The sequence below is a fragment of the Corvus cornix genome, chromosome 3, assembly GCF_000738735.6.
Source record: "Corvus cornix cornix isolate S_Up_H32 chromosome 3, ASM73873v5, whole genome shotgun sequence".
Classification (NCBI taxonomy): domain Eukaryota; kingdom Metazoa; phylum Chordata; class Aves; order Passeriformes; family Corvidae; genus Corvus; species Corvus cornix.
In genome coordinates, this window is record NC_047056.1 from 49,083,879 (window position 1) to 49,102,325 (window position 18,447).

The 18,447-nt window shown below is 37.0% G+C and overlaps 1 protein-coding gene across 6 annotated transcripts in view; it reads right to left on the reverse strand.

Annotated features, from left to right (window-relative positions):
- UTRN (utrophin) overlaps window positions 1-18,447 on the reverse strand; it is a 356,530-nt gene that overhangs the window by 63,292 nt on the left and 274,791 nt on the right. For all 6 annotated transcript variants that reach the window (XM_039567915.1, XM_020583681.2, XM_020583682.2 and 3 more), the window contains 4 exons: window positions 16,455-16,723; window positions 14,193-14,339; window positions 12,738-12,816; window positions 7,779-7,839 (listed from right to left, as the gene is read on the reverse strand). In XM_039567915.1, coding sequence (XP_039423849.1) covers window positions 7,779-7,839; window positions 12,738-12,816; window positions 14,193-14,339; window positions 16,455-16,723 — 556 coding nt within the window. The remainder of the gene's footprint in view (window positions 1-7,778; window positions 7,840-12,737; window positions 12,817-14,192; window positions 14,340-16,454; window positions 16,724-18,447) is intronic.

An 18,447-nucleotide genomic window follows, 5' to 3' on the forward strand; every position in this document is an offset into this window, starting at 1 on the left:
ACTGCTTTAACTCAACTTCCCTAAGAAGCCACCTCCAAAAGTCATGCCCCAAAACAAAATAACAAACCCCAAAACAAGTGATTTTACCATCAGGATCATAGGTGAAAAGGATTTCTTAGGATATTCTGAGAAAAATAAAGCCTTAATGAAAACACCGTCAAACTTCTGTGTTAAAAATAAAGGTAGGTGGCAGTACTGTGAGAGAAGCTGTACATACAGGTATACATAGAAATACATTTCCCTCTATTTTAAATGTTGAAATATTAATGCAAACACTGCATGTAAACTACATGCAATTTAGCTAAGTCCTGCTAACTGCCTTACAAACTATGATGTCAAAACTAGCCGTGATTATAGGGACTTCGTTGAATCACAGTTTTTATTTCCCTATTTTCTGGCATTAGAAATATGGTTTCATGAACAAATATATTTCTGACTAGTGGGGGGCTGTAAGGATATTCCTGAGAGGTGCAGCAGGAGTGCAAAGGTTATTTAGCTAGGTCCAGAGACCTTTCCTTTTTTTTTTAAATTATTTTTTAAAAATAGAAGAAAAAATAGCTAAGTCCTTGATTAGGATGTGGGTATAGTTAATTGCAATTTAGATTCCAGCTTCTAAATAATTTATAAACCCATATGCAATGCATAAGAACTGATTTTACTAATCAAACTTTATCCCTTTAATCAAGTTTCCAAGAATTAAGAACAAACAACGGTTTCATTATTGAAATTGCATACTTTAAATACAGAGTTTCACTACAGTTGTATCTAAAATCACTTTAATAGTGACAACATGCCATACCAAAAAAACCCCACTTTTTAAAAATTTTGTGTTTACTTTACAGGAAGCAGAAAAAGTGAATGAGATATCAAAAAGCTCTGTATCCTGCACTGTAATCTTGTTTCTCCATTTAGTGCAGTTTTCTCTTTACAGAAAAACACAAAACATGAAATTTATGCCTAATAAAATAACGACCATAAAATATTTTTATGTTTCTCTTTTATTTGCAAAATTAATACATTTGTGCCAGATTGCATAAAGACCAATGGGTTTTTAAAACTTATCACTCAGTTTCTTTCTATTGCACACAGAATTTGAGAACATGACAAAGGAGGCCAAGTGAACATCATCTGGTGAAACTGAAAAAAGGTGAGAGAGAATCCCTTCCATAATTACCTAGAAGTCAGTTCTACCTGACAGCTGCTAAGTGACTACAGAGGGTGAACATGACTGTGCCAGCCTAATCCCAAAACACCTAGCAAGAAACCATTGGTAACAGCCAAGCAATTCTGTACGAGGATCCCACAGAGAAGAGGAATGGGCTCAGAGTGAATGAATCACCAGCTCAACAGTCTGTTCAGGTCACGGGAGGCAGCAGCTTCATTGTCATGGGCAGTGCTGCTACCACCATTAAATATATTCCATGGGTAGGTTTCATTTAGGCACCAAAGCCAGACTACTCTGGACAGAGCCATGGAAAAAAACCCCAGGAATGTAATTTTAATAAGAACTGTAAAAAAGTCATCTCACTGAACCAAAAAAATTCAAAACAAGCACTTAACCAAGAGCAGAGAAACCTGCAGAGTCTTCCCTCTCTGTTACAACTACCATGGCACTTCTGTCCCAGGTCACAGTGATGACTGTGCCAAGGAGCACCTTCTCTTGCAAGTACCCTGCTAATGTCAAGAACTACTCATAGAGTGAGGTGATTATTAACTTTGATTGAAGGTGAACAACAATTGGACTCATTATTCATTTCACTTGTAGATGGCACAAAAAAAAAAAAAAAATTCAAGGTGTACTGGAGCCCCAGTTACTAGATTTCATTCTGTTCAGTGGGTGGCATAAGGAGGGATTTCTGCTATTACAGAAGTGAGCTCCTCTACAGGGCAGTAACCCAAGTGGCAAGAACATATTACATCTTTCCTCGTGGTTTAGTCAGGGAAGAATTAAAAGCATTTCACTGAGAAGCAGGGTTTTTTTTGTTACTGCCAAAAGAATGAGTTATTCAGAGCAAGAGTCTTCTAAATCTCTTCTGCCAAACTTATGGACCCAATATGAGCCACACAGCAAAACATGCATCCATGAACATATTACCTGACAAAGCAGTGTAATTCAAAAAGTCTAAATGCATTTGTGTAAATTCCACTAACTAAAAAACATAATAACCATCAAATACTCCAAACTACAAACCCCCCACATGTTAATGAAGTGCTCTAAAGCATAGACAAACATTTGCCCTTAAAATCTGTTTCTTAGCCATTATGTTTGCTGGCATCTTTCTAATTATAATTGGCAAAGATAATCCATTTTAAAAACACTTCCCAATTGTAAATAAAAAGCTAAGAAACAGTTAACATGTAATTTAATTTATTCTCTTTAGAAATGAAAGAACAGTCCTGTTGAAATGAATGGATTGAGTTCTACATCTCCAGGTGTTTCAAGATGCCCATGGAGTTGTGAAAAAAAATCCATTTGTTCTATTTCAGCTTTTTTGTACAAGAAAGAAAACTAGAGACAGATTTGTGGGTCTTTTTTATCATTTCTTATCGTGGACAAGGCCTCTGTTGATAATCACAGGTGAACACCACAAAAAACAGCACTCTGGCATGATATTAAGTACCTTTCTATTCCTGTAGTCATCTGCACAAAATATTACCCGAAATCAGAATCTTTACTGATCACTAATGAATTGACAGCACTCAGAACTCTGACTTTGCTACCCTTGCCAAATTTCGAATGGCATAACATCCCCACTTTATGTCATGGTGTTTTGTCTAGATACTGCATATTTTCTTCTTCTTTTTTTTTTTTTTTTAAGCCCATTAGAAAATACTGCTTTGTGGTGAAAAGAGTTGGCATAATGCATCACAAGGGAATTGCACCTTAGAGATTGCTAGAACAATTTATATGCAGATATTTTGAAATCACTTCAGAGAAATGTGCTACTGCATTTCTTTAATTGAAAACAAAGACTAGCACAGGAACTGGTAATTGAAGAAACTCTCAAACACTCAAACCTGTATTACCTCCTCTGTAAATTAGATTTTGTTTTCCCTTCTAAGGGAAACACCTAATACTTACAAGAATGAGATTACGGATATAATTAGAATAAGAAAAAAATTTTTTTTCCTCTGTTCCATTAGTTCTCTCCCTCTTCCCCACACAGGCATAAACCAAACATCAGGAAAGACTTTCTGAGGAGTCTTAAAACATGGAGATGCAGAAAATATTTTATTCCAGTCTCCCACAAAGCTGAACACGATATAGGAGGTGATAAAATAGGATTTCTAAGACGCTGGTGATACCAGCCACTTTGCAGGACTACAGAAAAGTAACCAGGGCAACTATGGCGTTTGATATCGATCAATTTAATGGTTGCAACAAGAAATTGCTCTCCCTATGTAATGTCCTGCATGAGATTAAACTCACTGTGACCTCTTCTGTATTACCCTTTTGTTTCTTCTGCACAACACAAATATCTAATAATTTATACCATTGAAAGGTACATGGCTGAAGTACACTTAAATTATACTTAAAAGAAAAAGTGAGAAATACTAGGGAAATTATGCTTTCTGCACATTCATCATGTTTCCCTCATGGATACTTAATGATCATAGTGTTTCATTTATTATTCTGTTTCTCTTTAGAATATTTTTATTTAAATGCTACGTAATAAAGGCTTTATTTCTTTCATTTACTGTTACGGAGGCCAAGGATGTCTTATATAGTTATAAACAAACAACAACAGAAATTTTTCCCTATTGAATCTCAAACCTTTACAAACCAACCTATGAAAAACGTATTCAATAGCAAGTTTGCCAAACCTTTTGTCCAAACCTCACACTCTTATCACCTAAAGTGCACTGATAAATACTGTACCTTCTGTGTTTTATTCCCCTCCATATGCTCATTAGTTCAATGTAAAAAGTATGAAAGACTATGTTTTTTTTTTTTAGCAGTCCCAGGATTTTACAGATTAAGGTTTTCATTGAATTTTACTGCGACAGAGAAGACACAGACTACAAAAATATAAAATATTCTATAATTGGCATTAAGAAAAAAAATCAAACAGGACGCAAAAAGGATTAAATAAAATCACATCAACAGAGGCAGCAACATTTCACAAATCTGACTTAGACAGTAAGATAATTCAAGAGAAGAAAAGTGACAGGGTAAATTATGTGTATAAGTTCAGTTCTATCAAATATCTACCACAGCCCAGGAGACACACACCTTGATAAACCTGGGCCAAAATCCTTCTTCCAGCTAAGCAGGATAGTTGATCCTTTCCAAAATGCTCTAAGCCAGACTGCCTCTGCCTGAACTTATAGGGCAGAGGAGGTTGTACCCTGGCTTTTTGATCTTTCCTATGCTTCATTACCTGATTAAATACAATCCCAGAAAGGGCAGATGTGCCAACTGTTAGCAAAAGGGGTGGAAAGAACCAACTGGACTCCAAAGCCACCACACCAAAGACCTTCCACTGAGCCACTTCTCTCTACTCATGTAAACACAAGCTACCTCTGGTGTCAGGAACCAAAGTGCTTCTTATCTGAAAATACAGACATCTTGCATCATTTTGACATTCTCCTTACAGATTAAGTGCTACCTAAAGTAATTCCTCCTGCCTTCTTAGGTGCGGTTCCCTAGTTTTTTTTAAACTACATTCTGTGTGCAATAAAGTTGCAGAGTGCAGTTGGTTCTTTCTCTTATTTTTCCCAAATACTCATCTTAACAGAGGCACATCATCATTATCTGCAGCTATGTCACTTTCTGAATATTTTACATTCAAGGACACTTACAAAAAGCTATCAAAATGAAGTAAAGGTATGAATTCATGGTTATCTAAAAAAAAGTGTTCTTATTCAGAATTTAAGTAACCTGATTTCGATTAGCATTTATGTTTCAGAATTAATTTTAAAACTTCTCATTTTTCAGCCACCAATCATTGGATAATACTTTTATTATTCGTGTTCTGCTATACCATAAAATGAACAACTGGTATCTTAAATCTTCCCTCTGAACATAGAAGTCTTCCTGCAAATACTGTCAGTTGCTCTCAAATGATAAAAGTTTTGAGACTTACTGCAACTGTTCCTTCTAATCATGCTGTTTTTTATATCAAAGGCAACTCATTGAAAGACTTTAGTATAATTTTAAAAAAAAGAGAAAATTAAGTCAGTTTCTCCCTCTTTCCTAGCTTTTCTTTCTATATAAAAACCACCATTAAATCCTATTGACTGTTCTCTTGAATTGTCTTACTCATGTAATCATTCCAAACAAGCAAGTTTTTCTTGTCAGTATTGTTTTTCTCTCTTCTTTAAACTGTGTCTGGAATTAAGTAACAGACAAAGATTTAAAAGGGTATTTAAAGCCAAGAGTACTCTCCAGCCTGATCATAACAAAGCAAATGAAGTTCAGAACTAGCTATTTCCTGCTTTATCTTCCACAATTCTCTGATTTATCTAGATGCTGCTGAAAACAATGAAGTTTAGATCAGTAAGAAATAAAAAATGTAGGAAACTGCCAAGGTCAGTCTGCTTTCCAGACTGTGAAGCTTCTGAAATCCTCAAGCTTTTCAAAATAAATAAATCCTACCAGTTACATGTACCATCATTTTTTTCAAGACACAAGAATCAAGACATTGCTTCAGCAGCGTATATCATGTTGAAAGTAGGGTAAGATTACTGGAAAAGTCTTGAGATGCAGTAGTTAATTCTGTTGACTTCATTAAAGCCATCCTGAATATAAAACAGTGGTCTCTGATACTATAAAGGCCTCAACCCTCAAAGAACTTGCCCTACACTTCTGCCCCCTTATTAAACTTTCTGTGCAAGACCACTAAAAACAATTTCTAAGAGATGTTGGGGTTTGTTTCTGAGCCCCAGCTGGCTTCATTCCACAGTCTAGCTCTAGGGCTGCCAACACACTACTATGAGAGCAAGGCCACTGTACCAGGGGATGCTTTGCCACCAACTGGTGAAAGATTGCACCTAGTGCACATACTGGAAAGACTTTCTTCTGAACCAGCAATAAAAAAAATGAAAAAAAAAAAAAAGATTTCTCAAAAACTGAACTTTGGCTGAAGTAGGGTAAGAGAGATCCTCAGAAACTTAGAAGAATGTATTAGATAAGAAAAACAAAGATATGCATATGAAATATTCAAGTTTAAAATCTTTGCCTTGCTCAGCACAGATCAGAAGGTTTATCTTAGCTTGTTCCATCTGTCCCTAACCCTGAATGTACTGGTGAGCTCCACAGAACACTCTGAGGCCCACTCATGTCCCCAGATCCAGCTATCGACTCTGATAAGGTAGAACAGGAACATGAATCTTTCAACACCCACTAAGGACATAACCACAAGAAAAAATGACAGGTTTAGGGTAGTTTTCCTCTTGCTTTCTGAAGTTTGCCACTTAGGCATTTTCCTTGAATTACTGCTGCAGGTATGATCATTTTAACAGCACTTCTGCCTGAGTCTGAGCAGTGAGTACACCTCCACATCCAACTTCTGCCCTCTCCTCTTCCACTTGGGAGGGAGGCAGGAACCTCTTCTCCAGCGTGTCACAGTTCTCACTGCCCCTTGCAAAACTTTTGAGCAGAAGCACAAATGCTTTTATAGAGAATTCAAGGATGTTCAAAGTAGGTTTTTGCTTTTTCTGGTTACCTACTCAGACCCTTTAAAGAAATTAATCTTCATATGACAGTTTAAAAACAACTGTCACATCTCAAGAATGCTAACAGCTTTGATCGACATAGATTTATTGCTACCTGCTTTTCAAAGCTCTCAAGTACTTGTAAATTGTTTGAAGCACAAAATGTGGCTCACAGAGTTACAAGCAATACGCAATAGTAAAAAAACCCTCACATTCTTTTAAAATGAACTATCTTCAGGTCCAATTCATAGTCATCCTACAGACTTAAAAACCCTACTCTTTTCTTAAACCAAACTGGTAACATTTTAACACAGATTTCCTTCAGCCTAAAATGAAGTACTCTGGGTCTCACTCATACACAGTACCTTCTTAAAATTCCATTTACCTCTCTGGCAAAGACCTATCTTCCTCTCAAAGCTGCAATCTTTGACCTTAAAAGTACTGGCAAACAAAATAAACATTGGTAGAGTATGAAAAGCTAAGTTAGGGATTGCTCTGAGTAGAACACCTTGAGATCTCTACAGCTCTGTAACTTAGGTATTCCCCATTATTTCAGAAATAAATATCTTAATCATTCCTTTTGGTAATCAAGGTATTTGTAAAATTTACCTTAATATCAAGCACTATAAAAACTTCCATCAAGTAAAGAAGATGACAAAAGGACAGACAAGGCATGTCTATTGCCAAAAGAATTTTGCACAAAATGATGAATGGGCTCAATAGATATTAGTCACCATTGTTCTGCTCTAGGTTATAAACTTCGTAATTTTAAATACATTATTTATTCAGGTTTTTTTCCCTCTACAGTTTATACTCTGAGCCACACACATAAGAACAAGTTCAGTTTGAACACTGACAATGTATTACACTGGAGTGGCTCTGCTGTTTCTTGTCTGAGCGAGGTTTTTAATCAGGGTTTGTCATTTACTTCTTTTTACATATTTCTAAGTTAACAGCATGCAAAGCAATAAACATGACTTTATAGTATAGGCAGTGTAACTCTACGTAGAGAAACTCTTGATATCATTTCTAGCAACTACTTAGTACCTATGTTTTTCTGCTAAGTTACGCTGATAGGACCCTCTGTTATGCTTAAGAAAAAAGAATCAAGGCAAACTTACTTGATATAATAGGGCACTTTGTTATGTGAAACAGATCTCTGCCATGGAAACTGTACTGAGGCTGAGGAAATAAAGAGAAGGTTGTTATTAGAAAGCACCTGCCATATTAAGAAATCTCTCCTTTATTTATTTTACAATTAATATGGTTATAATAAATTAAATGGAAACAATTAAAATTTCCCAGGCTATTTGCAGTAATTAGAAAAGCAGCAGAAGAAAATTATGGCAATCTATCAGGATGATTACAGACATCTATTTGATGCCATGCTGGAAATAAAACAAATGTGATTATTCTACTTCAAAGGAGGATGATAAATTCTGAGCAAGCAAGCTACCCATTTACAGAAACTGCAGACACTTGTTTTCCTACCTCTGTAGGATTATTATCAGTTTATGCTTTTAAAATAAATGATTCCACTACTATAAATAATGTTCTACTACAGAACAAGAAGAAGAAACATCAACCTTATTTTTATTAGTTACAACCCTTACTTCCTATTTGCAACTCAAATTAATATTAGCACTGTATGGCCAAGAAAAAATGAATTAATCTGTAATCTTTGCAGAATTTATGCAAATCAGGTATCATCCACAATATCAGGAAGCCTTCTCTACACTGAGTCAAAAAAGGCATGAAGTCATGCATGACACTACAACTCTGCTGATCTAAACATCCCAGGGGACAAAAGGTAAAAAGTGTTCAGGCCAACAGGACTGCTGGTGTTCAATTTAAAAATAGCTATTTACTGAAAAACCATAGGTACACATATCAGAAAATATCAGACTAGTGCCTGGGTAATTAGGGTTTTAGCATTGAAAAAACCCTTTGCACTAGATTCTCTGCAGAAGCAAGATTGAAAGAACAGGTAGGACTAAGCAATCATCACAATAAGATGAATTCACATTGCACACATTTGTCAGTGCTTCCAACACAGAGTGCGTGCTCTTGGGTCCTGATGCCTCTGTTTGAAACCTTAGAAAAATGAGACACTGCTTTGATCCACACTGGATCTCAAGTAATTAAACTCTCGATTAATGTAATTTTCTGCAAGCATGGCCTACTTTGGGATCCATCCCTCTGGGAAAAAAAAAAATCCACTCAAAAAAAAAATCCACTCTCCTCTTCCCTTAAGACCTCTCAAAACTGCAGTGAAGGCTTACAGGCTGTGTAAGCCCCATAGGCTGTTGCAGCTACAGACAGAGGTGGGTCTTGCTCTGCTATCAGCTGGCTGTTCCCCTAGGGGTTTCATGGCTGTGACCACTTCCTAAAGCACACAAAATTTCATGGTTTATAATTTAAGAAATATTCATGTACTGAAAGACAGATTAACTGGGAAGAATATTTGGGAAATTACAGGAATAAAGTAAACCACATTCTTTACTGGAAAAAAATAGAGAAAATTCCATCTCTATTTGAAGAAGAAGATAGCAATTGCAATAAAGAGGTAGGTAAAGAAAAAACATAGTAAAGGCTAAATGCTCAAATAGACATAGCTACCTAAAAAATAATCCTTAAGCCTTCATAAATCTGAAAAAGGCAAAATCAACCAAATCGGTGAAGGTGGCCATCAGCTTTGAAGTTTCATTCTCTAGTGTTGCAATTTGATATCTATGGTGGCTCCTGTTCTAGTACATTAATTATATCAGCTAAGTAAGAATTTGCTTAAATACAATTTATTTGCTATGACAGATATAGATATTCTGCACTGACATAAAAATGAACTAAACAATGCAATCAATTAAATTACTAATGATTATGGAACAAGTAATGTTCTATTTATTTGGGAACAACTTTTGTAAAACATTGCCAGCTCTCTGCTGTATGGAAGTCTGGAAAATGAAATTACCTTTTTTTTTAAAAAATCACTGATAAAAACTGAACATAGTAGTTATCAATATGGCATTCACTAGCAGGCCTGCAGATATTGGTATGGCTTTGAGCAGGCCACTGGAGACATAAGCTGTTTGTTAGGGAACATGTGGAGTCAGTGCTCTGTGGATGTTCATGGATTCATCTTAGAAAGCATACAAGAAACATAACAGAGAGTAGTGGATCATCAGTCTTGGAAAAGAAATTAATTATAGAAAAAAGAAGTTACTATTTCTAAAGGCAGGAGACAGCAAAAGCAACCCTTTTGCAAAAATAAATGGACCTTTATCTGTTTTAGGGATGTGTAAAATTTACTGCTCAGTAATTAACTTGAAAAGTGCTTACCTTCCATCTCAAAAGCACTGAAAAGCAAATCAACCAAATTCTGCCTCCCAATGAAGGGAGGGGAAAAATAGCTCAGCAAAAAGAGCGATCATAGATTGCAGTGGCCTACTAATACAGCTTTACCTCAGACTCATAATGCAGAACATTGTATGAAGGGCTAATACATTGTTTGGTGGTCTTCAAAAATATTTTGAAGCTCTTTAATTGTGATGGTCTGCATGAATCCATGCAATTGGTGTTCCAAGAAGTCAAGCAGTAGTATCAAATGCTGCACTGTGTCTTTTTAGTAATGAAACATTTCTAGCCACTGCAGAGATGAAATCACTGGACTAACAGGACTGGAACCAGGGTGCTGGATAATCTCATCTATGCTCCCTTTCCCATGAAAGGTTGGACTACATGATCTTTTGAGGTCAGTCCCTTTCAAAGAGGGCTATTCTATCATTCTATGAATCTGATGAACAGGCAGAAATAGGTGTCTTGCTAGCAAAAATTCCTGATTAAATGACAACTGGGATCTAGTCAGTTGAAAACAGTGTGATGGCAAGTTATGGTTCCTTGTTAGTATTTGGAGGAAGAGTAACATGTAGGTGAGGTAAATTGAAAATAGCTGCTCTCAGATAAGCACAGAAAAAAACCTGCCCTCTAAGACAGAAGTGCATCTTTGGTAATGGAGATTTGCACAAGACATGCATATATAATCAATCTCAGTTTTAGGAGTTTGAGATTGTTTCATTCAGACTACTACTCTCCTTGTTCCTCACAGTTAGAAGTCACTTATTGCTGCTAAAAAGGTTTGAAAATTTTGATTTAGAATACACAGTCTTTCAACCTTTCAGGATAAAGTCCTCAACTTTCCAGATTTAATCATTTTTTTATTATTATTTTACTTTTGAAGTTACTGTTCCTGACTTACATTTTACAGACATTACATAAAGCTGTAGGTATAAGTTCTTTAACTCTGTCTAAAGCTCTAAAAAAGGTTTGGGTTGGGGTTTTTTTGTTTGTTTTATTCTGTTGGGTTTTTTTTAAAGAAGCTTTAGTTGTACTTGGTGTGGGGAAAGAGGTTGTTTTTAACAAAGGGTTTAAATGGATGACTACATATTATTTGTTTTTCCAAAATTGTGTTACTTAGCTGTAATTCTTTGTGGTATCTACCAACATGCACCCTGGAAACTTTCCCTTTTTTACTTTGGTATGTAACATAAACCGAATGTCTCTTTAAGCCTGAAGAATATTCCCTAAACACGGCTGAGGAATGCTGATAAGGCACTGCAATAGTCTCTGTGGACATAATTCTATAAATGTTTTAACCAGCAACAAAACCAGTTCACCACTCAGACTTGTGGATGCAGTGTTTTATTGTGGCATGCTGTAAACCAATTCAAGGAAATGATCCGGGCCAAGATAAACAAAACCAGCCAACCTTTCCTGGCAAGCTTTACATGTGGACTCTTCCACCGATTCTCTTATTCTCAACTAGAATAAGAGAGCTAGAGTCTGAGAAACTTCTTCTACATTGTTTCCTAACCTGTTTTATTTACAGACTAGACTGACTAGTCTCTTGAACAGTTCATCTGGCATTCTTCAGCAGTGCCAAAGGTAGCACTCTATCTATAGTCTTTTTAATAAATTATTACATAGGTGTACTGTCCATGTTACAAGTTTGAGACCACAAGAGCTACAAAACCACTGTGGCAACAGTATGCAATATTTCTAATATAGCTTTAAAAAAGAAATAAATCATATACTTTTAAAGTTGTTTGCTATATCTGTCAATTTAAAAACAGGACAAAATGGCTCCAGGAATTGCTGGTTTGCATAACAGCTGTAATATTTTATATACACTGCATCTGGTTTACTGAAAAACTAACTGTCAATTTAAAATAAGAACATCATTGTCACATAAGTCAAGAACAAAATCAAGATTTATTTAGTGGCTTAAATTATATTAACAGTTTAGCCATACAGTGACATACACTACTTCAGAATCTCTGGGAAAGAGCTGCTCATTTTTATGCTGACTTCTCAACTTCTGCAATAATGTTATCTTTATTATAGAAGCTCTTAGTTAAAAACTGGAGAGGTGACTGAGTTAAAATTCTGTCTCATTAGCTCTGATGATGGCAGGTAGGTTGGAACATCAGGAAGCCAACATGGACCTTGATAGCACAACCTATCTATGTATAACAACTATATCAAAACTGCTCTCTTAGTATATGTGAGATTAGAGGCTTATACTTTTAAATGTTTATTTAAAACATGCAAGGATAGGTCCTGAGGAAGTGATGTATGCTGGCTTTTCCCAGCCCTTTACTTGAAGTTCCAGCAATGTATGACATGAAGTCTTTCATTTAAAAAAAAAAAAAAAAAATCCAGGCAGCTCTTCCTTTGTGCCATCCTAGCAAGTGTGGAAGCAAAGGAAATGGAAGAAAGAGCTGGCAAAGGATGAAAAGATGTGGTCATGAACATCCAAAGATTCTGGAACAGTCACTGGTCAGGCATTGCAGCAGAGGACAAAGAATAAAGCAATGAGGGCACAACCATCTCAGAAAGATAGAGTGGGAAGCACAGTAGTCACAATGTCAGTGACGTTATGATGAAACACCCCTACAAAAACAAGGAGGTAGATAATATCATGGAAGAGGAACTTCCTCAACCATTGGGAAACCTGGAGTAAAGATCAGTCAGTGTTTGAGAAAGCCATCATATGTTACATGTATCTATTAATTCAAGGAACTTACTGGAAAGAAAATGCTGTGATGCAGGTCCAAAATCTCGGTGTGCCTCCTGTAACTGTTTAAGGCGATCCTCTACAGACACCTACACATAAACACACACATACTCAAAATCTACATTGCGTGTACTTTGCAACACTAGGGTCATGAGAAGAAAATCACTTGTTTACAGTCCTTTTAGTGAAATCAATTTGTTTGTGTGTCACAGCAATTATTTGGCATCCACCTATTTAAGGCTACATTTTTTTCTTGTATCTGCTTAATGAGAATCATGTTCGTATCTTGCAGTGTTCTTGTGTGAGAACTGTAGATCAATAACGAACAACAGTAGTTTCATGGTGACTATAGCCAACTGCTGAAGTTCCTGACCTCCTCCCAACCCTTCTGTTGTCCAAATTCCCATAGTCAGCAGGTCTCAGCCTGATTGCATTGATCTCACAGCTGCCTTTTCAGCACAGAACCATTTTGGAAGATACTGCTTCACTGGCTGACATGATGCCCCTCAGTTTAATTTAAACTGCTGTAGCACACCCAGCAGTACTTTGGTTGCTTGGGTAACCAAATTTGAGAGGACGAATACAACACCTCACCCCTCAAAAAAATCCACAAACAAAACAAGAGGAAAAATCCCACTACCAAACAATATTAGGGAAGAAAATGTCTGATATGACACAATAACAGCTTTGCCTCTCAGGAGTGACTCATTCAAGACTACTGGCCCAGAAACTGGTGCCCAGGTTTTGAAAATTCATTCCCACCGCCCTCACTAGAGATGTGATAAGTATTTCCTACAAACACAAAAAAGAGAGAAAATTCAGAATTTGATAAATGAACTTTTAACTGATGTAAGAAACTTCACTAAATCATCCATTGTGAAACTATGTATGAGTTTCAGCTGTAATCAGGCACATTGATTTACCTTTCTTAGACTATTTAAGCACAATAATCGTAACTAAGCAATATGAATCTCTATCAGCATATCCTCTTCTGTTTTTTATGCTACATTGCCATGGCTTTTATCTTGTTATAGCTCTACTAATACTTAAGTCACCTTAAGTGACATTTCCTACAGAAACTGAACATTGAAAGACAAAATAAAACAGCTTTCACACAAGCTGGAAACACAACAGAAATATTTACACCAGTTTTTGGTGACACAGATTTATGCAGTAAAACCTACTGCTACAAGACATACAAAAAACCATGCAGCATTAGTGCCCACTATTCCCCAGAGTTTAACGCAGTTTCCTGTGTGAATACACTGCTGAAATAGATTGAAAGGAAAAGCTTTTGGCCAAGCTACAGAAGAAAAGACAGCTCCTTTTGTTGCATTGGTACCAACAGATAACACCTTAGTGACAGAAGTAATGAACAAATGGTAACAATGCATCTTTTAAGAAAACAGAGGAGAGTGAGAAATATCCCTCCCCACACACCTACTGCACATATGCAGAAGAATACCTGTAAAAGTTTCCACCGCATGTTAAGATCATCCAGCTGACGAGACATCTTTAAAGATGGATAAAGGTCAAGCGGAGACAGCTGGCTGGACAAATCATTCACTGTTTTAACTTTTAAGTTGATGGGAGCAATTTCTTCTCTAAAAGCCTAAAAGGGTAAGAAACATACACTGATGTTCAATCTACATCTGAGCAGCACAGAAGCCACTGTAAGCTCCACATGGTGCTGACCTGCCCAGTGTGGCAGCTTGTGCTGAGTAACTGCACACAAGTCAGTCCCAGGCAAAGAAAACTTCACTCACTTCAATATTCTATTGTATCACTTATATCCACCTTCAGGGAAAAACAGTATGAAACTTACTGAAATGCCCATAAGCAAAGTGCACCCCTAAATCAATTAAATTTATTATTTTTTGTGGTGCCGTATGGCTTTAAAGCTTTTCTTTGCAAGAAGAAATACACAATGCTGTATTAGGAGCTTTAGCAGCATACAGCCTGCCAAGTGTTCTAAAGAAAAATGTGTTCAGTAGCTATAGTTTCCAAGTATTAAGCAGCTGACAAAAATTCAATTTAAAAACTATTATTGAACTAGCAAAGCATGAAGGAATGTATCTTCTAAGGAAAAGGAGTACAATGTTTTACCTGATTAGAACCAGAGAGTAAAGCTATTACAGTGACTAAAAAGAAGTAAAGGTTTATTGAATCAAATCAAACTAAATACAGTATTAAGACAAAAACGATGTAAGTTTTAGTTACAGTTAAAAAGATGCATCAAATGTCGTTCTCACTGTGAGCAGTTAAGTGTTCAATCCCATAAACAGCTTGATTAAACATCATGGAAAAAGCCCAAAACAACTGTAAAATGTATCTTCTTTGGACAATTCAATTATTTACCTCCCTTCAAAAATCACTCTCATCAGGCCAAGGAACAGAAGGAATATACTGTCAAGAAAGAAACACAGATTCTGGACAGCCAGTAGGCCTCTATTACTTCAGCAGATGTTACAGTTTTTCCACAGCAATGAAAATCTGAAAGACTGCTTTGGTCTACTTTACAGAAAAAGCCATTAAGATATGACAAATCACTTCTTTGCATGAGAACAAGGAGCTATTCAACATTAGCATCTTATTTCTTGCTTTAGTATCTATATTAAAATATAAGAGAGGCAGGACGAGATTCATTACTCTTCTCAAATCAACAGCAGTCTGGATATTAACTCGGCTTTGACTGCCTTTGTTTTAAAGATTTCAGTTCCATTAACCTTGAAAGTAACAACATAATTTGGAGAATGAGAATGCTTACACTGCGATATGTGAAATAAAGTAGCCCTGTGAATTCACAGACTCGGCATACATAGAGAGAATATCTACAGAAACCTGGTTGCAGCCCATGGACTTTCATTCTTCTAACACCAGCATCCTATGCTGAAGACATGGACAGTTAGGTAGACGACCCCCCTTCTAATGCTTTGCTGTTTCGGGTAAATTCAGCACTTACTACTAAGCTTCTGCTTCACAAATACAGCTTTTCAGTTTTTAAACTTAAGAATGAATATGGCAGTCTCCTCTAACCACATGTGCATACCCACACATTCTCCTGGAATCCATGATATTCACTGCACTGTACTGTTTCCAGTCACCTCTTCTGGCCAATGCTAATTATCAGAGGATATTCCTTCTTGTGGAGCTCTGCATTACTAGGTCTCTACCCAATCCATGAAGTTAAGCAGGGGACAACTATTACTCATCATGAGCAGCCATGCATTGGGATGCTGAGCCCTGCATGGGTGGCCTGGAACCCAGGCAGCAAGAACTAGTTTGCCCACAAAAACATTATAGAGTAGAATGTGTTCTTCAGTTTGAAATCCTGATGAGAAGCCCAGCTAAAGTAAAAGCAAATGCAAATATTCACTCATACAAACAAAAATAGATAGTAGATATGTTCAGTTTGTAGAAGTTAAGGAAGAGAAATTAAAACTATGTATGTATTTCTGTATGATTGAAAATGCTATAAATGTTTTCCTGACAAGGTTATATACGTGATGGCCAAACAGATCTATGTGTGTATGCAATCCCAGCCAACACCGTGAATACGTCCCAGCACGGGACTTGAGACCTCAGATACCATCTTTAAAGACTTTACACCGCACATGAGAATTTCAGCATAAGAGTATATAAATATCTAATATGACTAGAGGGACTAGAATGGAGAGGTCTGACACACACACAGAGGCTAAACATTCTCCAGGAGTTCCACACTTACTGTAGTTTTCTCCATGTGATCTGGTAATGAATCTATGAGCAAGTCTCCTACAGGTTTCCAGCCATTCCTCACATTTTCAGCCTCCTTCAAATCAGCATCAAGGTCATCCATGGCACACTGAAGGTCTTTCAGTTTTTCTAATGCTTTGTCCACTTGCTTCTGCCAGATACTGGCACTGGCATTTAGGTTCTCCCATTTCTCTTTCACCTCTGATGACTGCTTACGCATAGCTTTGGCAATCTTCATGGCTTTCTCCTCAGCGGTCAATTCTGCAGAGGGAAAGAACAGTTACGCTGTTTATTTCTTATTTTTGCCTAGTTAAACAGACAGTGCTCCTGAAATACACACTCAAGACAGTCAGCAAGTCCAGTGTCAACTGATAACTTATTTCAGCAGGTACAAGGTAGAAGAAAGTCCACCTTGCCATAACTGAAATAAACCTCAAGCACTCCTGCTGACAACTATTCCTGACTTCCATATATTATGACACCCACAAAGTAAAAGCAGCTTACTGCCCATTTGTTACTTTTGGAGGCACAGGGAAAGGAAATGTATGATCTTCCTTCCTTCCTGGAAACTTCAACAGGTAATCTTTGGACCATTTCACATAGAAAGAGCAAGGACATTACTTTGTTTCTGGATCTCTTACCACCACCTTTCACCCTGGCACCAGGATGTCTCTTCATATTCAGTAGCAAAACCCAAGTCATACTGAGTTCCACGCGGGGTGTGGTTCTGCAGCACTATATTGGTTTTTCTGTGTTAACACCAAAGTCCTAAAAGGCCGGTTTAAATAGATTTTCCAAACCTACAAATGTTCTGTGAAACTATTGACTGAAAAAGAATCAAGCTTACAGTGCACTATTTCTCACAAATTTCAGGCTTATGTGTCTACATCCCACACAACCCAGCAAACATGGAAATCCCATTCAAGTCAGCAAAGACAAGCTGCCAATGGTCTTTGCAATAAGAAAAGCTAAGGTAGGGACACACACAACCTCAGAATGTGGTCACACATTATTTCAGTAAATTGCTTATATTGAAATCCCCGGTCCCTGCTGAGTCTGCACGACATCAGGCATAATTCAACACCAGCCCTCTTTGACAACAAGAACTGACAACCAGTCAGTTGCTGGCTTCTCTCACCTCCACAATACATGATTCCTGCATACCAGTCATGTAATTTTATCTGTAAGAAAACATGATGCTTTCTCTGCACCTTCAGTTTGAGACCGAGAAAGACCCAGACAGCCAGAAAGCTAAAAAGAAAACGCTAAAACATCCCCAGCAGGTCTTGCTGTCTACTGCCCAGAGGGTCCTTGCTGAAAAAAAACTCATGAGGAGCTTCCTTCATCAGGGAAGAGTCGCTTCAGTAATGACAAACAAACACAGCCAGTCTCAGAGGATTCCCCTTCTACATAAAAGCAAGCAGAGGAAACTATATAATGCAAAGACCAGAGAACAAAAGAAGGAGCAGAGACGTGACACGCACTGAAACTAAGCCAATTGGCCTTCTATTCAGTTCTATATAAAAGCCCTGGAAAAGGTTTATCACAGTACTCTTGTGATTAAAATTCAAGTGTTGCCTATGAATAAATTATACACAATCGTGCAAAGATGAAAGTACCATTTTTTTCAGAAGTCAGAGGAGACATACAATCTTCCACTTACTGATAAACTGTCTTTAAAATCCTTTTAACTGTCTAAGCTTGGAGTTGCTGATGTGGTGAAGGAGGGTGAGAGGGTAACACACCAAAAATGGTGTGGGAGGAAAGCTTTTGCTTTACAAAGGCCAGATGAATGTCAAAGTAAATGCACAGTTACGGTTGCAAGTTACCCTACTATGCCTCTTGTATGCAACTGTTGTCCCACAGCACCCAACAAGGAAAAGCCTATTGCAAGTAATTAATACAAAATAAAACATTAAAATGTATTCCAGTTTGTTGTTGAGAATCCACTTTTTTCCAGATAAAAAAGTAACATGGAGTTGCTT